The 10,672-nt window shown below is 49.1% G+C and overlaps 1 protein-coding gene and 1 long non-coding RNA gene across 5 annotated transcripts in view; one reads left to right on the forward strand and one right to left on the reverse strand.

The window, feature by feature from the left end:
- Hlf (HLF transcription factor, PAR bZIP family member) overlaps window positions 1-4,900 on the reverse strand; it is a 57,660-nt gene extending 52,760 nt beyond the window's left edge. For 2 of the 4 annotated variants that reach the window (XM_006247136.4, XM_039086873.2), the window contains exons 1-2: window positions 4,227-4,900; window positions 1,831-2,166 (exon numbers count right to left, since the gene is read on the reverse strand). In XM_006247136.4, coding sequence (XP_006247198.1) covers window positions 1,831-2,166; window positions 4,227-4,341 — 451 coding nt within the window. In that variant the 5' untranslated portion in view covers window positions 4,342-4,900. Of the gene's footprint in view, window positions 1-1,830; window positions 2,167-3,593; window positions 3,632-4,226 lie in introns of those variants that run through there. The other 2 variants (XM_063269885.1, NM_001100764.1) reach the window with 2 other exon arrangements.
- A 1,715-nt stretch (window positions 4,901-6,615) lies between these two features.
- Window positions 6,616-7,663, forward strand: LOC134480636 (uncharacterized). The gene is made up of 2 exons (XR_010055278.1): window positions 6,616-6,798; window positions 7,402-7,663. It is a non-coding gene; the product is annotated as an uncharacterized LOC134480636 (long non-coding RNA).
- The last annotated feature ends 3,009 nt before the right edge of the window (window positions 7,664-10,672 follow it).

Below are 10,672 nucleotides of genomic sequence, written 5' to 3' on the forward strand. Positions count from 1 at the left end.
GAAGGTATTTCAGGTGACAAGGACTGTCATAACGGTAAAAGTTCACGACAGCCGCAACCTTTCAAACAAACAGAACACCCGAAGCTAGCCACCTGACCTTGGTGTATTGTCTTTCCCAAAAGAACCCCATCAAATCAAACGGTATCTTTCTATTAAAGGGGAAAGTGGGGCTCCAAGAGGTTATGCCACTTCTAAGGTCGCTCAGATACACAGTAGGATGCGGGACAAACCAGTGCCCTCTCTCTGGGACTCCGATCCCCCCCCCCACCCCCCGTGACACACCATTACCTCTGCTGTGTGGAGACTGTGTATTTTGCTAGCTGCCTCACACAGTGAAGAAACTGAAGACATTGACACTATGCATTCTTTAGAGTGGGTCATCTAATTCACATCAAGAGGATAGTGTAGCTTCCGGGGATATCTGGAGGTTAAAGCGACATTTCAATAGCACCTGTGGCCTAGAGTTATCGACTAAAGTGGATTTTGGAGATGGGGTAAAATAGAATTGAAAGCCCAGAGATCTATGAAAGGCGAACCTGAACTCCCGGCTAACCTATAAAGGTAGGGGCTCTCTTCCTCCTTCCTCTCAGCTCCTATCCAGTTCTGCGTGTGACAGGAAATTTCTGCATGGGGACATAGAGTTCAGCAGAAACTGCTAACACAAATCTCTCATTGTCTTGTTTTCTGTCTTTCCCTGTAGCTAAGGGCCTTCTGATCAGTGACCTTCCTGTCAATGTATCAGTCTGAATAGTTGTTCCAGGTACCTGTCCACGGAATGATCTTTCTTTCTGCTTGTTTTGTGCCATGGTGTGTTAAAAATACGGATCCGGGACTGCTTCAGTCTGGGCCTCCCCCTGCCCATTTGGCAAGGGGATTTTAAAGCATAGTTCTTTGTTGGTAATGTTTCTGTGTCGTCTTCTTAAACATTCTTCATTATTTATTTGTGTATATGTGTGAGTCTGCTTGAATATGGGAGGTGGGGTGTGGGTGCATTTGTATCTGATTTCCCAGGGCTGGCTGTCCACTAACCTCAGAGATCCTCTTGAATCCACCTCCCTAGCACCAGGATCACAAATGAGCCACTGTGGGTGGCTTTTTATACGGGCACAAGCCTTGATAAAGGTGGAATAAGCGTGATGAGCAGACGACACTGAAAACCATAGAAAGGCAAGATTGGCTCATAGGAACACAGTGCTATGAAGAAAGAGGTTTAGCCTCGGGCAATAGGAGAGCTTACATTTACTTAGATTCTTGGTCTTAGTCAATGACCAAAGGAGATGAAACAAATGAGAGAGAGAGAGAGAGAGAGAGAGAGAGAGAGAGAGAGAGAGAGAGAGAGCTGTCCTGCACCTCTCCTCACATTTACCCCTTTAGGCCAGAGAAGAATGGATATGGGGTAAATTTCTGAGGTCTACCCAAATTGTCCAGCAAGATCCTATTACCTTAGTGTTAGGAGACCAGGGGAAAGGGGTAGGGGATAGGATGGATGTTTACTTTACATTAACCCATTAGCCCATTCATTAACTCCAGGCTGGAACATCACAACCTGTAGCCTATGAATCGACCACTCAGAATTCTCCTAGGAGTTGGTTAAAATGAACAGTCAGGGTTCCAACCCCAGACCCGAAAACACCAGCTTCTTAAAGGCGGGTCCACTGAGTCCGACTCTGCAGGTGAGAGCTACGCATGCTCACTGAAGGAGGAAGGATATTCAGAACAGGAAGAGAGGGCTCCTCTCGAGAAACATGTGTTAAGAGCTCCTGCTCATGCCAATCCCCCCCACACACCGCTTCCGTCCCGTCCCCTCACATCTAAAGGGTGTGAGTTTACCTGGTCTGATGGGGTTCTGCATACAGTTCGGAGACGGGATGCCAGGGTGGAGGGGTGCCGTGGCCCGGCTGCTGAGATCCATGACTGAAGGAGCAGTGGAGGAAGCAGGTTGCAAACCAGGAGGGTGAGGGCTGTGGTCGTGCTGCGATGGACTAGGGGGGATGCCATTTTCTGACAGAAACTCCTCCAGGTCCATGTATTCCAACTGGAAAGTATCTCCGTCATAGGGAAGGGTTTTGTCCCATAAGGTGGGTCCCAAGAAGGCCGACTGGGGGACGGTCGGGCTGTTGCTACCATCATCCAGCTTCTTACCTTTGTCTCTGTCTTTGCTAAATGCTGAAAAAGAAAGGGAAGGGTGAGCTTTGTTTTTAAAAACAGAAAAGAAAGGGGGTCATTCTGTCACCAGCCTTCCTGCCATCTGTTACAAAACTACTTCTAGGGGGCACTGAGGCCTCTGGGTGCTGTCTTTTGTGGATCTAGAGTTTCAACATCTCCTTATTTACTTTGGAAAGAAAACACTGGTTTGTAGGACGGGCTACCGACTGATCTGGAATGAAAACAAGAGAACAAGCCTTAGTGTTATTTGAAGGGTCAAGTCACTCGCAATCTATTCTGGGAAAAGAACACCGGAGAGTATATACAACCGATGTGCTTTTTAAGGGGACCACCGACAAATTGAGATGATTCTATCTTTCAGAAAGTGACAACAGCAAGAACCTGAGGTCATTCAGACTTAGAAACACCGGTATTCATGGTATTCATGCTTAGTCTGAGTAAGCAGTCCCCGCCCCCACCTTCCCTCATTACTATGCATCTAGTTTCCACGTTATTCCTTTTCATTTATTAGCTCAATAATTATCCCCATTTACAAGGAAGATAAGGATGCTCCCATCATAGAAGGAGCCTGTGGAGGAGGTTTGGAGGGTGGGGGGTGGGTGAGGGGGTAGGTAGAGATGAAGAACTTTCAAACTCATCCATTAGCTTAGCAGGCCACTGGAACACATACGAAAGGACTAAGTCGGTTTTAAAAGGTGGGTTCCTTTTCCCCAAACATTTAAATATCACCTAATTTGCAAAAAAGAAAAGTATACATTTATGCATCCCGTCACAAAGCAGTACTATACAAAGGTGCTGTGTTCTACACTATGAGGGGAAGAATGCAGCTATTTCCTGCCTTGAAATACAGCTCCCCCGGATTGGTCTTTACCGAGCTGCAGTTTTGCCAATATTCAGGTGTGGGTGGAATCAGGGATTACAGAATTTGATTCCGAGTTGTTTTTTCTCCCCCTTAGAGAAATGTAGTCCCAACGCCACCCATTTGAATCTTCAAATCCTCCGCAGTTTCATTAGAGAGTCAGACTTAAAAACATCGACCACAGAAGCCTTCTCCCCAGTGCTATTCCTTAAGAAGCAATGCGGGAGGACATTGGGGGCGGGGGAGGGGGGCGGTCTGTACGCGCAATCTAGCACCAGCAACTCTTGCAATGCAACAGGCGTTCTCTCCTAGGGAAAATGATGCAAACACCCCGAAGCTATTTGCAGCCAAATAATCTTTTCAAGACTTTATGCAGGAACAGCATGATTCGCTTTTGTCACTGTGATAACACCAAAGGCAAGAAACTACACCGGCTCAAAACACAAATCCGTCCGGCCTCAGCTGCGTTCCCAACCAGGTCTCACATGCAAAACCCCCTCCCCACCATCCCCTACCCCTGTCTCCTCAGCTCCAAGCTACGGTTGCCTAGGGAAGGTCTGAGACTTACCAAGAAAAGGGCTCAAGCCAGAGGAGGCTCCTGCACGCGGTTACACGTGAGCCTGCTCAGCTCTCCCCTCCCACCGGGAAGAGAGCACCGGGAAAGTGTCAGCGCTGGAGGCGTGCACCGCTTCCCGCCGACAGACCACTCCCCCCCACCCCCACCCCGCTTGGTGAATTGCAGGCCAGCGGGAGAAAGCGCCTCTCCGCTCGCGCCGCGTGAGTTCACAACACAAAACAGTAACACAATCCGAAAATATTCAGGCTGCCGACTGAGAAACCCCCACTTACTCGGACCCCTCCCCCGCCTCCAACCAGCCACCTCCCGCCCTTTCTCCTCTCCAGTCCCGGAGACACACGGGTCTCCGCGGAAGCGCACACCCTGTCACTCAAAGCAGCGATCCTGACCGGTCAAGTTCACCTGTCACCTGCGCTGCAGGACAGACCTAGAAAGGCGGGCGAGCCAGGTTCCCAGCGCTATTTCAAATGTGGGATCCTCTTTGCACTGGGGAGAAAGAGGGGGTGAGCCCCCCAATTTCACTAAAGCGAGGCGAGGGGAAGAGAGATGCTGGTGCCCGGCCGACCAGGGGGTCCCTGGGAGTGTCGTCCCTTCCCTGAGCCCAGCTGCCGAGGCAACGCTCACCGTCTTCAGGATGAAGGGGGAGCTTCAGCGGGTTCTCCAGCAGGGACCTGAGCACGCCGTAGGGAGGCGGGATAAAGGTAGGGTTCAGGGGGAGCTGTCGGGACATTTTCTCCATCGTGATGCACGCAAATTGTCTTTTAAAAAGAAGGCCAATCGCCGCCCCAAAATGTTGATGAGCTTTTTTTTCCTCCGTCCTTTGCCAACCAAAAGTACTCGCTTTCAAAACAGTGCAGACAAGGAAGGGAAAAAAAAAATCACTTCTGTCTTTGTAAATACATCAGCGTACAAATATCAAAATAAAATAAAAATAAACAAGAAAACTTTCGGGTTCTCAGTGCTGACAGTCCAGGGAAAGAAAGCGCACCGAGCGCCGCGGACTCCTCCGGCCCTGTGTAGGATGCTCTTTCTCACCTGCCTCCAACACCACTCAGTCTTGCAAAATGTTCAAATTTGCAAAGGGGGGCAGAAAAAGGAAAGAAAGAATAAAACACGTAGACGGCTGCAGATGAGCAGAAGGCAAAGCGCGGGCCCCGGACCCTCGCGCGAGCACCCGAGGCTGTGCGGTCCCGCCCCACCCCCCTCCCCGCCGCGGCCGCTGCTCCCCGCGCTCCGCGGCCCCGCAGCGCCGGGCTCAGCGCATCAGGCAGTCCATGTGCCGCTGCCCTGACAAGAGTGACGTCAGGGCCCGCACCGCGCGCCGATAGGCGTGCAGGGGCGGGGCCCAGATAGGCCCCTCCCACCCGCCCCGCCCTTCCAGGGCTGCGTGTGTAGCATCGCCGCACGCGCTGTTTTTCCCGACCTTGCAGCGTTGGTGGGCTGCTAAAAGCGCAGGTGCCAGATTTCCTAGTTCGCTCACTGCCTTGCGCTGGGAATAACTCCGCTATCTCTCGCCCTGACTCCTTTTGCATGCTAGCTCTTTTTTTTCCTCCCAGAGTGAGCAGGGCGATGAGAAATTCCTGTCAGTGGTTTTCAAGGTGGAAATAAATTGGTGATTTAAAAGGAAAAAAAGCAAAAAGATGGCCAAGTGGCATCCGGGATTTAAACTAGACCCCCTGGGGCGATGTCCTGGTAACCAATGGTTTTTAAAGCTGCCTCAGGTAGCTCCAACCAGAGGAGGCGTTTAGGAGGCTCCTATTTGGATGGACGTAAAGAGAATGACTTCTGGGTAGTTCTCCTCAGTTCCTGATGAGTTTAGTACCTCCTTCTAGCCCCACTCCATATCCGACCTAAAATATCAACTTTCTTGAATTCTAAACAGCGTGGCAAACGTAGAAAGGAGACAGGAGCTGTAGACTGAGCTGAAGTGAACTGGCTCCCACGCTGTCGCAGGAAATTAACAAGACATTTGCATGCAACAGAAGGATGGCAGGAGAGACTTACACACTGAATGAATATTAGGAGTATTTACAAGACCCAGCATGGCTGTAATTGGGCCAACTTAGAAGGTCTGAATACTAATTAAAATACATTTGTAAACTATTGGTTAAAAGGTTAGGGGAATCTTGATGTTTGTGGCTTCTTCACTTCCCTCTGGTTTTTGACCTTGGTGCTGAGGGCCTCAAGGTGTGGGTGAGGACACCCAGGCAGAGTGGATGCGGTGGAATGTAGGCGTTCTACCCTCATCTGCCAGGAGAGCTGAGACCCACGAACAGTATCTCCAGAATCCTCTTTCCGCCTTACACTCCCCCACCACCAATTGCACATTTCTTTTTTTTTTTTTTTTTTTTTTGGTTCTTTTTCTCCGGAGCTGGGGACCGAACCCAGGGCCTTGCACTTCCTAGGTAAGCGCTCTACCACTGAGCTAAATCCCCAGCCCCCAATTGCACATTTCTATCCAACACTAAGTGTCCCCCTGTCCTGTGGAGGATCGTGTGTGATCGGGGTTTTTGTTTTGTTTTGTTTTGTTTTGTTGTTTGTTTTTGTTTTTTGTTTTGCAGTACTGATGATTGAACTTAAGGTCTTATCCATGTCCAGCCAGTGCTGTCCCATAGTGAGTTGTCTCAGACCTTTGAGGAAGAGTCTGCAAGACGCTCTTCAATGAGACATAAAGGTCTTCGTAAGCATAGACTGGGTCCCTGGGGTACAAATATTACTGGGGTCCCCCTCCCACACCTTGCTACCAAGAATGGAGGGATAAGAAAGGGAGGAGAAATCTAAAATTCAGGAAACTCTGAGGTCCCTGGTCAGGGGCACTGGAAGTTCGTGCAAAGTGACCCTGGCTCTTTATGTGAGCAGAAGTTTCCACTCAGGTGGCTGATTTTGGGGCCTTCATTTTCTCCGGCTTGACACCTGGGCAAAATGAGTGGTAAGATGACATTCTGAGATGCTCTTGTGATGTCAGATTCCAGAAACAAGAGTCACCTGAGCCTCTGTGGTCAATGCTGTGTGCATTTAGTGAGCACCACAGCACGCCACTGACTGGGCTGGGGCTGGTCAGAGGACGCATAAGACATGGCTGTACCATGGAACGACTGCCACAGAAGCAAATGGAGCCTGGTCTTCAAAAATCAGGAACAGAGAGAGCGGACATGGGCATCTGTTATTGGAAGGAGAGTTCAGAGAAGCCCCTGAGGTGGGCTTGGAGTTAATGGTCCCTTATGAGCTTCCCAAATCCTTCAACGCCTTTGTTTTTTCAGAAAAGATGGGACTTGTGGGAGCTGAAGAGATTAATCTGTGGATTAAAAAGCACTTGGGGGCTGGGGATTTAGCTCAGTGGTAGAGCGCTTACCTAGGAAGCGCAAGGCCCTGGGTTCGGTCCCCAGCTCCGAAAAAAAAAGAACCAAAAAAAAAAAAAAAAAAAGTCAAATGTAAAAAGCACTTGGGTCATAAGAATGAAGATACAGACTTGGATGCCTAGCATTAACATAAAAGGAGAGGGAGAGAGAGAGGGAGGGAGAGGGAGGGGAAGAGGTAGGGAGAGGAGGGAGGGACGGGGGAAAAGGGAGGGAGGGAAGGAGAGGGGGGGGGAGAGGGAAGAAGGAGAGAAGGAGGTAGGGATGGGGGGGAAGGGAGGGAGGAGAAAGGGTAAGAGGGAGGGGAGAGGGGGGGAGGAAGGAAGAGGGGGAAGAAAGGGGAGAGGGAGGGAGGGAAGGAGGAAAGCCTCCGTGATCTTTTGAGAGGAAGATAGGTGTCTCCTAAACTTTATTTCCCTACAACCCTATGCATCAATCCACAGGAGAGGAGCAGGCGTTCTGACTGGACACAGGTGAGGGAAGATTCCACAAGAAAGGAGACCAGTGTGACCACCTGTTAGGGCAGCCCCAGTGCTCCGTGTTCAGAGTTCTCTGCCTTCCCTCTCCTTCCCACGTTTCCATGAAGAAACCTTGATTCAAGGAACCTGCTCGCCTAGAGCAGCCATTTTCATTCCCATCCAAGAGAGCCTAACACTGTGGTTTTGAAACAGTTCTCATTGCAGCTGAGTAAACTGGTTTGGCGACTGAGGGCTCAGTTCCTTGAGAAGTTGGTTCAGGTTGTTTACTTTCACTGGACTTGGTCATCTCTGGATGTCAGCACCCTGGGGCCCCAACCCTTTACCACACTGACTCTGCCTTCCCTCCGTCCTCTCTACTTCAAGTGTTCAGTGAGTGTTCCAGAATTGTACCTATAGGAGAGAGTCCCTCACAAGCACACTTCCTGGAACTCACTCCTTCCGCTCTCGCTCCTGGAATGTTCCCCAACACACACACACACACACACACACACACACACACACACACACACACACAAGTCAGAGCTGTGATGTAGGGATGCTCCCCACCATCGCTGCATTGTGTCCACTTGTGGTTTTCTGGGGTGGTCTCCATTTGCCAGGAAAGGTGGCTCTAGAGCCTTCGGGCTGATTCTTCAGTGGATGCAGGGTAGCAAACCACCATGAAGGTCGACCTGCATCCACACCTTGAGTTATGAATAGCACTTGTCCATTTTCAAGGTCCCTTCCACAATATGCTATTGTTTTTTCCTGACAATTCCATAAAAAAGGCAACTACCTTGGTCTTCTATTGTTGGATAATAGTCTCCAAAGCTAACCTTTCATACGCATCTAAGGTTTTATTCTTTTTCATCACCTTGCACTCTGGGTAAAGCTCAGCTGGGAGCTTGCATAGTCTTTCTTTCTTCCTTCCTTTCTCTCTTTCTCTCTTTCTCTCTTTCTTTCTTCCTTATAGTATCAAGGTCTCTCTCTTCCCATCTGGCCTCCTTGAATGGTTTTCTCAGCAGAGTCGATAAGTCCCAATATGCTGTTCCTGAAGCCTTTACTTGTTTGAGGTCCCATCCATTAAAACCAGACCCAGAGCCACAGCCAGAGGACCCGTCTATCACATTCAGGTATTCTGTCCTCATATGAAGACGTCAGGGAGGTAAAGAAGCACTGGATCCTTTGGCTGCCAGGTCAATGAGTCACGAGTTGAGTGGTTGGCTTGTTGTCTGTCTGTTGTCCATTCCTTGCCCATTCTAAGCAAGGATCTGTGCAGCTCCGTGTGAGGTGCAAAGATAAAGCGGACGGTTCAGTCTAAGTGGGCAATGCTGGGCATAACCTCGACACCTGCCTGCTGGGTTCTCACGTCTTCACCGTGCTGTTCATTTCTGGGCTGCTCTTCCTTCCAGGCTCTGTCTCTGAGACCCGTGGACAGTGACTGGGCATCCTTAGCATTTGGGGGACTTTGCTGATTCCTGTTCCTCCAACCTTACAGAGCGTGGTTCAGACAGGGAGGCATGGGACAGACCACAGAAGGAAAGATTCTATGCTAGCTGTAAGACCCTCTTCTCTGCACACAACCAGTGTTTCCTACCTGTTGTCCTTCCAAGGACCTTAATAAGACAGATCAGTAGGGATGCTTTGGGGCCATGCAGTGGAAAGGGAGAGAGCAGGTGGGTGGGAGTCAACCATCCTGGCTCTGAAGCTCTGGGGAGGGTCTGTGCTGTGTGAGCAGAGTCTATGTTTCAGACTCTTGGTGGCTGTGAAATCAAGCTCTGCACACAGTGCCTGCCTTGCTCCTGAGCCCTCCCAGGACCTGGGAACCTGTGCATTGAGAGGGCTGCCCTGAGATTATGAAGTGCATTGTACAGTGGAGCCAAAGCCCTAGGTGAACCTGTTTAGCCTGTTGCCAATTTATCCAGAGAATTAATTCCCCAGTGAAAAGCATCGAATTGCTGAACAAACGGTCATTCGTCCTTTTTTCCTCTCCCAGGGGCCTCCGACTCACATAAAAAAAAAACATCAAAATTAATCATAATTAATCAACTTACCTACGGAAGAATACATTCTCTGGGGTCAGTAATATGCAAATCCAAGGAAAACGAAATTAAGACACGTGCTGGGAACGCTAGGCTCCTCTTCAAGAATGACTAGACTTCCCTATCCTTCCCCTAAGCCCTGTACTGCTCTGGTAAACATGAGTGGCAAATAATAAGAGAGGTGTAAAAATAGAACGGTTGGTATGGGAGTATTTAAAGATAGTAGGACTTATGCATGTGTGGTAGAAGACCAAGGGAATTGTTCAGAAGAGAAAGAAAGAAAATATATGTGGCAACAAGAAAAGAAAATAATGAAGTGTATTACATGGAGTGAGCAGACAGTTTGGGGACACGTGTACATTAGTGCCTGGGTACCTGCCATCACTAGTACACATAGTAACAGTTAGTACACATAGTAACATCTTGGCATGGAGGAGCAGGAGCTAAAGGAGGATGGGGCAATGGGAGCAGCAACTTTATCATGTGCTGACCCCTGTGCTGGCACAGTATCGATCTCTATAACTCATCTCATTCATGGCTTGTCCCACGGTACAGAGTATATGGCACTGTCGCCCCAGGCTACAGACAAGGCAGTGAGGCCTAGAGAGATGAGCGATGCTATTTTCTTATGGCTGGTTAGCCCAGGCACAAGTTGTGAGTGGAAAATAGTTCTGCCGGGCTCTAGCACACGTGTTCTTTCCCTCTACCTGGAGAACAAACAGCACATAGCCATCTGATAAACCCATGAGATCTCCAAGTGGTTCGACTCTTGTCCTGTGGCTTGGATAATCCATGGGATCTCCACTGGTTGTGAATGAAATATAAACAAATGCCCATCTCCCAGCTTGAAGCATCACTAGGAGGCTGAGGTGCTAGAGTGCACAGTCTAGTGCTTAGGAAACATTGAAGGCTAAGGTGAGGATTCTCCACTTTCTCCCTCCTCTAAGCTGCACCCACAGGTTAACTTGCATATGCATTTCTGCAAGTCCATGTCACTGGAGGCTATTTTGCATCTCAATATGAATACTTTCTTCTCACAGTCTTTCCCTCTCACAGGTAGGCATATCACATTAATTCTACTCTCATAAAACAAAAAACAAACAAAACAAACAAAAAAGCAAAAAACAAAACAACAACAATAAAACCAAAACCTGAAATTTAATAATAAAAATAAAAAAATCAAATCCAGCAGATTGCAGGCCTCCAGAGTAAGG

Source organism: Rattus norvegicus, chromosome 10 (assembly GCF_036323735.1).
Source record: "Rattus norvegicus strain BN/NHsdMcwi chromosome 10, GRCr8, whole genome shotgun sequence".
NCBI classification, from domain to species: domain Eukaryota; kingdom Metazoa; phylum Chordata; class Mammalia; order Rodentia; family Muridae; genus Rattus; species Rattus norvegicus.